The following is a 12,420-nucleotide window of genomic DNA, read 5'->3' on the forward strand; positions in this document are numbered from 1 at the left end:
AACTACATGAGCCTTTTTCTTAATAAATTTTATTTTGGTAATTGTAAAAAGAAAAATCAGGACCAAAACTAAAGGCAACTTAAAAAGTTCAAATATATAATCCTTATGTAATAGAGATTTATAATTTCCAGGCCCTCTCTGGGGAAGGAATGCCCAAAGGGCAAAAGGGAAGGCAACAATGCCATCACACAATTCAGTCAATCAGAAGAGAAGCTGGTAGGAGAGTTCAACAGGGCATGAAGAAAGGGAGAGAACAGCAATAGTTCTGCCATACAGAACTCAGTCCATCTTGAGGTTAACATAGATATACCGGATGAACTTTAGGGAAGAAAAAAAGGAGATGGTGCCCAGCATGAGGAAGAAGACATAACCAGTGAGTAAGGAGTAGCCGAAGAACTCTACTGTCTGTACTGCCCCAGACATGTTGGAGCGCCGGGCATAATAGAAAACTGAGTAGAGGAAGATGAAGAGGCCGGTGGAGCCAACACTCAGCACAGATCGCCACCACCAGCGGTAATCCTCCCCAGACAACTGGAAGTAGGTGAGTGCAATGGAGATGCAAGCCCCCACACTCAGCAGGATGGTGAAGACAAAGAAGAGGATGCCGTACAAAGTGTACTGCTCCCGACCCCATACTGTGGCAAAGATGTAGTACAGCTCCACAGAGATGGCACTGTGAAGAAAAGAGATGATACACAGCATTAAAGGGCTGTGCACCATCAGCACAGTGGTTGGGCTGAAATCCAGCCCCCACCCTCTCCCATGTTGCTGGGTCATTGTGAAAAGTGAGTTCACTCCACTCTCTGCCCCAGATCTCCTGGCTTCATGGGGATTTTTTGCCTATGATTAGCTGCTCTCACTTCAAGAATATCTTCCCTAATAGATTGAGGGCAGGGATCTTGTCCATTTTACTTTCCACTTTATTCTTTGCCTGGCACAAAGAGGTATTCAACAAAGTAAATGGGTCATCAAATGGGCTTTAAACCCCACATGATGTCCATAGGCATTAAAGTCAGAAACCAGGAAGGTGAAGGGGAAAATGTCTCCGGAGAGCTTTATAAGTGAGACACTCTCATATCATTCAAGCTCAGTCCTGCTTGGGGATAGGAGGAACCATTTAATGATCTCTGAATGGTACCACTGAACCAGGGATCAACGGGTTGGGTTAGGGTACTGGATGAGTAGGGACAGGAAAAGTTGAGGTCAGGAACCTGACAGTAATAGCCATGGAATAAAGGGAGGATACCTGAAAGGCAGGAAGCCTCCAACAGTCATGTGGATGACAGTAGACTTGTACCAGGGCTGGGGTGGAATCTCCCGGGCGATGTTCTTGGTGCGACAGGGTGCATCAAAGGGGCTGGCATTGTTCTTCCCAAAGATGCCTCCAATGACAGTGAGGGGAAAGCCCACCAGCAGCCAAACCGTCAGAAGCAGCAGGATGGTTGTGGCTGGCAGAGCCTGTGTCGAACCATTGGCCCAATGCACTGAGTTCACCACACTCCACGTCAGGAAGAAAGGCACTGCAGGGATGGGCCCCCGGAGGGAGGGTCAACACTAGGAGCTACATCTCTAAGGGCACCCACTTACATCCAGGACCAAAAGGGGAGGGGGCTGAAGCAGCCTGCCACTCTAACGGCAGACTCATGCTCCTGGATGTCCCTGCAGAGTCGACTGCCTTCACCTCCACCCTTTCAGGTCCCATTATTCTTTGCTCTGTTTTTTTGTTTTTTTTTTTGAGACAGAGTCTCGCTCTGTCGCCCAGGCTGGAGTGCAGTGGCGCGATCTCTGCTCACTGCAAGCTCCGCCTCCCAGGTTCATGCCATTCTCCTGCCTCAGCCTCCCAAGTAGCTAGGACTACAGGCGCCCGCCACCACGCCCGGCTAATTTTTTGTATTTTTAGTAGAGATGGGGTTTCACCGTGTTAGCCAGGATGGTCTCGATCTCCTGACCTCGTGATCTGCCTGCCTCGGCCTCCCAAAGTGCTGGGATTACAGGCGTGAGCCACCACACCCGGACTCTTTGCTCTTTATCTTACCAACACCATCCCCCAACCCGGTGTCATTAAGGATCCAGGTAGCTACTACATAATCTGAGAGTAGCACAAATCCATCTGCCTCCAGGGGCCTGTCTTGCCTTGGAGTTGGTAATTCCTAGCATGAGACATTCCTTTGGATTAAGGCCCTGTTTTCAGAAAGCCTTGGTTCAAATATAAATGTGATGGGATAAAAATCAGACACACAGAATTGGGAACAAGAAGGGTTCAGAACAGAGACTACTACTGCCTTTGAAAGGGCAATCTGGTTTGAAAGCCTAGAGTGGGCCCACCTTCAAAATAAAAATTCAAGGGTGTTATTTTAGTGTAATGGGTGAGAATACAAGTCAGACTGCTGAAACCTAGTTCACTACTTTTTAGGAGTGTAATCTCAGACAAGTTACTTAAGCAGCCTTTAGTTCAGTTTCCTCATCCGTGGAATGGAAATATTACCTACTTCACACAGTTATTGCTGAGTGCTTACCACACTGCCTAGGACATTTTGAGGGCTTAGTAATTTTAAACTATTCAAAAGAAATGCATTCTTGTTTTTTTTTGGTTTTCTTCTTTCTTTTACAATATTCCTTCCCTTCAAGCCTCATCCTGACTCTATCCCAAGTTCTATGATGTGTTCTTTTTTTTTTTGAGACAGTCTCACTCTGTCAGCCCAGCTAGAGTGCAGTGGTGCAATCATGGCTCACTGTAGCCTCAACCTCCCTGGCTCCCCAGGCTCAAGCAATCCTCCTGGGTCAGCCTCCCAAGTAGCTGGGATTACAGATGTGAACCACCATGCCCGGCTAATTTTTTGTTATAGAGAGAGGGTCTCACTATGTTGTCTAGGCTTGTCTCAAACTTTTGGGCTCAAGTGATCCTCCGGCCTCGGTCTCCCAAAGTGCTAGGATTACAGGTGTGAGCCACTGTGACCAGCCACAATGTGTTCTTCATTCCTAAGTCCAGAAAGGCCCACCAGGGAAAGGAAAGTCCTCACCAGAGAAGAGACTGGTGGTGAGAATGATGTTCCACACCCAACGCTCGCCTCCAATCTGCCGGTAGAAGTGGCTGGACACGTAGCCAGAGATGCAGCAGGTCAGGGCATACAACAAGATGGCTGCTGAGTTAATGGCCCCATGACGGTGCACATTGAACATGCCCAGCAGTGCCATGACAATAATGCCTGCAGGATGGTAGTGGAAAGCCCAAGTTAGGCCTCACCTGTGTCTCTTCTAGCAATTTCAGAGGAATCAGCCCCCCTTCTCCCAGACCCAGGGCCTCCAGCAAAACAATCTCCCCCAGTTTTGCTATCCAGAAAATCTACAATAGAATACGTGCATTCTTGCTAGAGCCACCCTATCCCTTAGGTCTGCCCCTCTGGATAGAAGAGAAGATCCACAGACCTTTTCTGAACAAACTCCCTACCTAGTTCTATCCCATGAGATAAATCCCCAATTCATTTTTATCACCTCACCAGTGCCAAGGGCCAGGAACTGGGCACCCACGCCAAGCACAGCACAGAGCAGACCACGGTATGGGGGGAAGCGGAAGACATCTGTATGGATAATTTTCCAGCCATTGTCACCCTGGTCAAAGTCATCACCAGAACCTGCAGAGGTGGTCTCCTCATCTAAGTTGTACCGAGCCAGGTCATTCCGAAGCACACGCATTAGAATGACAGCCACAAAACCCACCAGTAAAAACACAAGCACCATGGAGTTGATGATGGACAACCAATGGATTTCCAGTGTTCGAGGAAAGAAACCACCATCGTCACCACGGCGCCTGTCACTCCGACGCTCCACTGAAGTCTCAGACCAGCGCACGCTATAAGTGTGGGTAAGGCCTAGGAACTCGTCAGGTCGTAACCCATCCAAGCTGTGGGGCTTGACGTCCCGCACTGAAACATTGGCAAATATAATTCGGTCTCCATGGAATTCTAGGTGGAAGTCCAAATGGGTCCAGAGTCCTATCTTGTGGCTGTGTGGCAGGAAGCCACTCTCCTCCATGTAGCCCACAAAGCCCCGGATTGGCAAGTCATCTACCACAAATTCAAAGTAGTACAGTTCTTCAATGGCCTGGCGCAGCTGCTCCACCTATAAAGAGCAAGTCAGGAGTTGGTCACACAAGATCTCCCCAGGCGCAGAGTTACAGCAAAGTTTCTCACCTTCAGCACTACTGATATTTTGGGGTGGATAATTCTTTTTTTTCGAGATGGAGTCTTGCTCTGTCACCCAGGCTGGAGTGCAGTGGTGCAATCTCGGCTTACTGCAACCTCTGCCTCCTGGGTTCAAGCAATTCTCCTGCCTCAGCCTCCTGAGTAGCTGGGATTACAGGTGCCCACCACCACACGCAGCTAATTTTTGTATTTTTAGTAGAGACAGGGTTTCACCATGTTGGCCAGGCTAGTCTCAAATTCCTGACCTCATGATCTGCCTGCCTTGGCCTCCCAAAGTGCTGGGATTGGTCGGGTGCGGTGGCTCATGCCTGTAATCCCAACACTTTGGGAGGCCGAGGCGGGCAGATCACGAGGTCAGGAGATCGAGACCATCCTGGCTAACACGGTGAAACCCCGTCTCTACTAAAAATACAAAAAATTAGCTGGGCGTGGTGGCGGGCGCCTGTAGTCCCAGCTACGCGGGAGGCTGAGGCAGGAGAATGGCGTGAACCCGGGAGGTGGAGCTTGCAGTGAGCCGAGATTGCGCCACTGCACTCCAGCCTGGGCGACAGAGCAAGACTCCGTCTCAAAAAAAAAAAAAAAGTGCTGGGATTACAGGAGTGAGCCACCACACCCAGCCTGGGTTGGATAATTCTTTGTCATAGTGGGGTTATCCCGTGCACTGTAGGATGTAGCTTTCCTGGCCTCTTCCCATTCTATGCTGGTAGTACCCCCCCAGCTGTAACAACAAAAAATGTCTCCAGACATTGCTAAATGTCCCTTGGGGGACAAAACTGTTCCCTATTGACAATCACTGGGTTAGACTCTAGTATGTTGAGATTCTCCAAAAAAGAGCAAGTATGGCTTGACAGGGTTAAGGCCTAGAAAAAGGAGAGCGGTGAGGTATAAGGAGGTCTGGAGTGGACTAAGGAGAAGTACCAGGATTCACTAAAGAAAAAGCATGACAGGGAAGTTTAGGTAGAGACTACAGGAAACAGCTAAGAAACAGCCAAGAGGTAGGCATGGAAGGAAACAGAACTATGTGGGACTGATAGTTGGGACCTCATGACCAACAGAGAAGCTTGCAGTAAGAAACCCTGGGCTCTGCTATCAGTTCTGCAAATCACTGTCCATGTAATCTTAAAAAACGTAACTTCTGAGCAAGTATGTATCTTAGTCAACTGAATTAGAATAGCATCACCTGCCCTGCCTGCCACACTGGGTTGTATTGTAGTTAGAATCAAATCAGACAATTTCCATAAAGGTACCCTGAACCATAAATGTAAGGCACTGTTAGTCTCTGGGAAGGAGGGCTACGTGATAGCCAATGTGGAGAGGCTGACCTGTGCAGAACTGAGCTGCATGTGGCACAGAATTCTCTTCTCCACGTTTTCCCGAAAGCGGATCTCATACAAAGACTCAGCCATTCGGTCCCCATCCAGCACTTCACCCAGGCTAAGGCTTTTGTGACGTATCTTCTCAGGGCAGCAGACTGGAAGCTGATAGTAGTGGTAAGTTTCCTGAGGGTTATGGTAGGGTCCCACTTTGTTGACATATAGAATAACAGGGTCGCCGGCCTTGTAGTGTGTCACGCCTTCCACCCCTGGCCCATGGCCTGTGCCCAGCAACAGTATCAGGATTGGCAACCACTGGCAGCTCCAACTTCGAGGGTTCCCTACGACTGTCATCCTTAAGGCAGTGGAACCTGTTTGGGGGAATCCTGAGGTTATAGAAACCAGGGAGGTTACAGAAACCCCAGGTCAGGTGCCTCGAACTGAGGTCCCCTGGCTCCACTTGCTCCCATTGGCCCCCTCCCCGCCCCACCCTACCCCACGTCTCTCTATCCCAAAGACCCCGCTCCACCTCTGCTCTCTCATCCTCCCAACCTGGGGTTCACCCCACCCGCAGCCCGTCTGGCCCGGGGCCTCTACTACGCGCCCTGGCCCGTTTCCATGGCAACGCCGCTCGGTCTCGCACCTCGGGTCCCTTCCCGCCACAGCCCCGGGGTCCTCACCGCGCGGGAAGGGCTGGCCGAGGCGGCGCCAGCGGCCTTCGCGCTCCCGTAGCTGCCCTTGGGCTCCTGCTGGGGTCTCTCCCACAGCGGCGCGGTAGCGGCGGGTTGGAGAGGACCTGCCGACCGACTTCTACGGGGTTGCCCGTTGCTGCGCCTGACAGCAGCGGCTGCGGCTACACCGCGCTGGACACCGCTCTGGCTTACTCAAGAACTCCCCGTTGCGCCTTCTCCATCTGGAGGCCCGGCCCAGCTCCGGGGACCCCGTGAGGCTCGGCTTGCCCCGCCCGTCTTCGGCGAGGCGGGGGTCCTCCCGGCGATCGGCAGCGCGGCCCAGGACACGTCAGTCTTACCACTTCCGCCCTCACCGGCGGCGACCTCAGCCTGGCGGAAAGCTCCTTGCCTGGAACGTAGAGGGCCTTCGCTGCTGCGGCCCCTGGGGACCCCTTCGCGACGGCTTCCCGGGGAGGGGGCTGAGGCCTGGCAGCGAGGACCCTGACACCCCTTCGGGAGAGGAGTGGCTGCTAGGCCGCTCGCTTGCTCCTGGAAAGATTTGGGGTTTGAGAGCTCTTGGCCAGGAGGCTCGCGCTGGCCGAGGCCCGAGAGCTGTCCCCGCGGGACGAGACTAGCGAGGGCCGGGGAGATGGAGCGCAGGCGGCGTCTGGGTTCGAAGCACTTTCCGGCTGAACCACCTGCTGCTGAGGCTGAGCCCTGAGAGGCGGTTCGTGGCCCCCAAACCGGGGAAGGGGCGAAGCTTTGGGCATCTGTCCCATGCAAGGGTCCCAACGTCTGAATCTCACCTCACTCGTCTCCCACCTGTCACGAATGGCCAGCGCCAAAGTGATAAATATGTAATAGGAATGTCTTCCCGAGGCTGTGCTGGAGACTTCCCTGGCCGCACAGTGACCGTTCAGAGCCCCACGATAAGCAAGCCGAAAGCCGGTCTGGCGCAGAGGCGCGCAAGGAGAGAGGTCTGTCCTTTGACTCTGTGAGTTGGGCAGCCTAACATGGTTATTGTTAATTGACGGTAAAGTATCTCGAGGTTCGTTAGTCTATGTTTTTGTTCTTATTTATCACTGTGTATGTCTTTGGGCTTCTCTTCACTTTGTATGGCAGATTATTTTGAAAAAGTTTACGCTTGTGTTTGTCTCAGCTGTTTTAAAGGGGATCTGCCGTCTAGGGAGTTCCCCTTGAAAATCGGACCTTTGAGCAGTGACTTCTGTTTTGCCACCTGGGAGCAACGTGTAAGGAAGTGGACTTAAGGTTCTCTCTCCCCAGGGGAAGAAGCACAGTGGAAAAATCACAAGTGACTTCTGGCCTGAAAAGCCCTTAATTTACCTGCTTCTACAATTACTGCCCTTTCTGACCCAGTTCTTTCCCTGCAGACAGGTGAGGTTCAAAGAAGCAGATGGTGGAGTTTTGTTAGACAATCAGTGAATTTTCTAATTAGAAAAAGAACTGAGGTCGGGCGCGGTGGGCTCACGCCTGTAATACCAGCACTTTGGGAGGCCGAGGCGGGCAGATCACCCGAGGTCGGGAGTTCGAGACCAGCCTAACATGGCGAAACCCTGTCTCTACTAAAAATACAAAAAAATTAGCTGGGCGTGGTGGCGGGCGCCTGTAATCCCAGCCACTTGTGAGGCTGAGGCAGGAGAATAGCTTGAACCTGGGAAGCGGAGGTTGCAGTGAACCGAGATCAGGCCATTACACTCCAGCCTGGGCAACAGAGCGGGACTCCATCTCAAAAAAAAAAAAAAAAAAAAAAGAAAAAGAAAAAAGAACAAGAACTGAGAGTGGCTTAGAAATAATCTCTGACAACCACCTGGTCTCTAAAGCCAGAAACTTGGGCCTCTTTCTATCTTCCCGCTCAGATATCAGTGTCACCAAGCCCTCTCCACTTATTTCCTGAATATCTTCCAGATGCTTGCCTCTACCTCTTTGGTTCAGGCTCCATCTTCTCTCACCTAAACTACCATGAGAGCCACCTTGCTAGTCTCCTAGTCACCTTCCCCCTGGGTCATTTTTCACACTGCTACTGGAAAGTTACTTTTTTAAAATCAGGATTCTCAGGGGAGGGGGTGCCTGGTCATCAGCATTTTTTTTTTTTTTAAAAAGCAAGCACTGAGGCCGGGCGCAGTGGCTCACTCCTGTAATCCCAGGACTTTGGGAGGCCGAGGTGGATTACCTGAGGTCGGGAGTTCAAGACCAGCCTGGCCAACATGGTGAAACCCCGTCTCTACTAAAAATACAAAAAAAATTAGCCGGGCATGGTGGCTCATGGCTATAATCCCAGCCACTTGGGAGGCTGAGGCAGGGTAATCGCTTGAACCCAGGAGGCGGAGGTTGCAGTGAGCTGAGACTGCACCATTGCACTCCAGCCTGGGCAACAAGAACCAAACTCTGTCTCAAAAAAATAAGCACTGATTTTGATGTATACCCAGATTATATGAGCATACAAGGTAGAGTCAAAATAGCCTAGCATATGAGACCGCTCAGACCTGGATCCTAATTACTTCTCAAGGTACATTCCCCTTCTGGAACCCTATTCTGTATTCAAATAGAAATACTGAATATCATATTCTCTCAAGCCGGCAAGCCTCATATTGTTACTCCTGCCTAAACCACCCAATCTCCTATTCCCTACTTATCTTTTTTTTTTTTTTTTTTTGAGACAGAGTCTCGCTCTGTTGCCCAGGCCGGAGTGCACTGGCGTGATCTCTGCTCACTGCAAGCTCCGCCTCCCAGGTTCACGCCATTCTCCCGCCTCAGCCTCCCAAGTAGCTGGGACTACAGGTGCCTGCCACCACGCCCGGCCAATGTTTGTTTTTGTATTTTCAGTAGAGACAGGGTTTCACAGTGTTAGCCAGGATGGTCTCGATCTCCCGACCTCATGATCTGCCCGCCTTGGCCTCCCAAAGTGCTGGGATTACAAGTGTGAGCCACCGTGCCTGGCCTTTTTTTTTTTTTTTTTTTTTTTGAGACAGAGTCTCACTGTCAACCAGGCTGGAGTGCAGTAGTGTGATCTCAGCTCACTGCAACCTCCACCTCCGAGTTCAAGCGATTCTCCTGCCCCAGCCTCCTGAGTAGCTGGGACTACAGGTGCGCACCACCATGCCCGGCTAATTTTTGTATTTTTTAGTAGAGATGGGGTTTCACCATATTGGCCAGGCTGGTCTCGAACTCCTGACTTCGTGATCCGCCCGCCTCGACCTCCCAAAGTGCTGGGATTACAGGCATGAGCCACTGCACCTGGCCTTATCCTTTTTTTTGAACAGTGCAAATGTCACCTTCTCTATAAAGCCTTCCCTTACATCTCCTCCCAGGTTTGTTTATAGCGTATCTCACTGTAGTGTTATTTTACTTCTTATGTGTCTGTCTCCCTTGCTAATTTCAAACTCCTCAGAGGAAGACTGTAATTTATTCATCTCTGTTTCCTCAGGACCTAGCAGTGTTTTTATATATGTTAGGCAGCTTAATACATGATCCTCACATGAACTGGTTTACCCCCTGTACATGATGAGAGACTAGAGTTGCCACCAAGTTACCTATCCGGGGGCCAGCCTGTGGGATCAGATGGGCAGGATTGGGTGGGCCCCCTTACCATGGTGTGCCCTGGAAAACTGCTCATCTTGCTAGATTGAGGATATAGAGCTGGCTTCCAACAGAACTTTGGAACCATCCTGCCAGCAAGGTCAGACTGTCAATAAATGGGAATTTATTGCATGCCTGTGGCATAATCTGTTCTTGAAGTATTTGTTCTGTTTTGGAGGATGGAAGATATGAGAATTTGGATTCTTCCCTTGTTCTTTTCTCTGCCCCTCTGTCCCCCACTGATATAGTTTGGATAGTTATCCCTGCCCAAATCTCATGTTGAAATGTAATCCCCAATGCTGTAGGTGGGTCCTGGTGGGAGGTTTTTGGATCATGGGGGCGGACCCCTCATGGTTTGGTGTAGTATTTACCCTATGAGTTCTCACAAGATCTGGTTGTTTAAAAGCGTGTAGCACCTCCCCCACAACTCTCTCTCACTCCCATTCTCACCACGTGATGTCCCTGCTTCCCCTTCACCTTCCGTTTTGATTATAAGCTTCCTGAGGCCTCTCCAGAAGCTGAGCCAGCACCATGCTTCCTATACAGCCTGCAGAACGGTGAGCCAATTAAACCTCTTTTCTTTTCTTTTCTTTCTTTTTTTTTTTTTTTGAGACGGAGTCTTGCTCTGTTGCCAGGCTAGAGTGCAGTGGTGTGATCTTGGCTCACTGCAACCTCCCCCTCCCAGGTTCAAGTGATTCTCCTGCCTCAGCCTCCAGAGTAGCTGGGACTACAGGCACACACCACCATGCCCAGCTAATTTTTGTATTTTTAGTAGAGATGCGGTTTCACCATGTTGGCCAGGATGGTCTTGATCTCTTGACCTTGTGATCTGCCTGCCTAATTTGGCCTCCCAGAGTGTTGGGATTACAGGCGTGAGCCACTGCACCCGGCCTAAACCTCTTTTCTTTACAAACTACCCAGTCTCATGTTTTTGTTTGTTTTTGTTTTTGAGACAGGGTCTCACTTTGTCACCCAGGCTGGAGTGCAGTGGTGCTATCTTGGTTCACTGCAGCCTTCACCTCCCAGGCTCAAGTGATCCTTCTGAGTAGCTGAGACTATAGGCACATGCCACCACACCTAGCTAATATTGGTATTTTTCGTAGAAATGGGTTTTTGCTATGTTGCCCAAGCTGGTCTTGAACTCCTGGGCTCAGGTAATCCACCTGCCTTGGCTTCCCAAAGTGTCAGGATTACAGGCATGAGCCACTGTACACGGCCTCAGGTATTTCTTTCTTTTTTTTTTTTTTTGAGACGGAGTGTTGCTCTGTCACCAGGCTGGAGTGCAGTGGTGCGATCTTGGCTCACTGAAACCTCCGACTCCCTGGTTCAAGCGATTCTCCTGCCTCAGCCTCCCGAGTACCTGGGATTACAGGCATGCACCACCACGCCCAGCTAATTTTTGTGTCTTTAGTAGAGACGGGTTTCACCATGTTGGCCAGGCTGGTCTCGATCTTCTGACCTCGTGATCTGCCCGCTTCAGCCTCCCAAAATGCTGGGATTACAGGCATGAGCCACCGCGCCCGGCCTGGTATTTCTTTATAGCAATGCAAGAACGGCCTAATACCCACTACACAAAATCTTTTTTGTTTTTTTGGTTTTTGTTTTTTTTGTTGTTTTTTTGGTTTTCGTTTTTTTTTTTTTTTTTTTTTTGAGACAGAGTCTCTGTCGCCCAGGCTGGAGCGCAGTGGCGCGATCTCGGCTCACTGCAAGCTTCGCCTCCCGGGTTCATGCCATTCTTCTGCCTCAGCCTCTCCAAGTGGCTGGGACTACAGGCACCCGCCACCACACCTGGCTAATTTTTTGTATTTTTAGTAGAGACAGGGTTTCACCGTGGTCTTGATCTCCTGACCTCCTGATCCGCCCTCCTCGGCCTCCCAAAGTGCTGGGATTACAAGTGTGAGCCACCGCGCCCGGCCGGTTTTTTGCTTTTGAGACAGAGTCTCGCTCTGTCACCCAGGCTGGAGTGCAGTGGTGCAATCTCTGCTCACTGCAAACTCCACTTCCTGGGTTCACACCATTCTCCTGCCTCAGCCTCCCGAGTAGCTGGGACTACAGGCGCCCGCCACCATGCCTGGCTGGTTTTTTTTTTTTTTTTTTTTTTTTTTTGTATTTTTAGTAGAGACGGAGTTTCACCGTGTTAGCCAGGATGGTCTCGATCTCCTGACCTCATGATCTGCCCACTTCAGCCTCCCAAAGTGCTGGGATTACAAGCTTGAGCCACCGTGCCTGGCCTTTTTTTTGTTCGTTTAGACAGAGTCTTGCTCTGTTGCCCAGGCTGGAGTGCAGTGGCATGATCTCGGCTCACTGCAACCTCTGCCTCCTGGCTTCAAGAGATTCTCCTGACTCTGCCTCCCAAGTACCTGGGATTACAGGCACCTGCCACCACACCCACCTAATTTTTGTATTTTTAGTAGAGATGGGTTTCACCATGTTGGTCAGGCTGGTCTTGAACTCCTAACCTCAAGCAATCCACCAGCCTTGGCCTCCCAAATTGCTGGGATTACAGGCGTGAGCCACTGCGCCCGGCTACAAAATCTTAAATCTAAATAACTCCTCTGTGACCACAACCTCCTGTTCTTCTCATTCTCTCAATTCCTACCAAACTTGTTTTTCCATTCCAGTGACACCTGCAACTCC

The 12,420-nt window shown here is 50.6% G+C and overlaps 1 protein-coding gene across 10 annotated transcripts; it reads right to left on the reverse strand.

Moving 5' to 3' along the window:
- Positions 1-13: 13 nt before the first annotated feature.
- TM9SF1 (transmembrane 9 superfamily member 1) lies at positions 14-7,096 on the reverse strand. 10 transcript variants are annotated; one of them, XM_024348586.3, is made up of 6 exons: positions 6,196-7,096; positions 5,525-5,886; positions 3,498-4,119; positions 3,021-3,206; positions 1,247-1,520; positions 14-673 (listed from the first exon to the last, which is right to left on the reverse strand). In XM_024348586.3, exons 2-6 carry the CDS (start codon positions 5,867-5,869, stop codon positions 280-282), a joined length of 1,821 nt encoding a protein of 606 aa, XP_024204354.2. In that variant the 5' UTR covers positions 5,870-5,886; positions 6,196-7,096; the 3' UTR covers positions 14-279.
- Between the last annotated feature and the right edge of the window lie 5,324 nt (positions 7,097-12,420).

This window comes from Pan troglodytes, chromosome 15 (genome assembly GCF_028858775.2).
Source record: "Pan troglodytes isolate AG18354 chromosome 15, NHGRI_mPanTro3-v2.0_pri, whole genome shotgun sequence".
Lineage (NCBI taxonomy): Eukaryota > Metazoa > Chordata > Mammalia > Primates > Hominidae > Pan > Pan troglodytes.

What these genes read in the sequence shown, in the direction of transcription:
- TM9SF1 (XM_024348586.3), bottom strand. Translation starts at nt 5,869, where the DNA reads ATGACAGTCGTAGGGAACCCTCGAAGTTGGAGCTGCCAGTGGTTGCCA. An exon ending in CACCACCAGTCTCTTCTCTG is followed by an intron (nt 1,521 to 3,020) that starts GTGAGGACTTTC and finishes CCATCCCTGCAG; the next exon opens with TGCCTTTCTTCCTGACGTGG. An exon ending in GGAGGCTTCCTGCCTTTCAG is followed by an intron (nt 674 to 1,246) that starts GTATCCTCCCTT and finishes TTTTCTTCACAG; the next exon opens with TGCCATCTCTGTGGAGCTGT.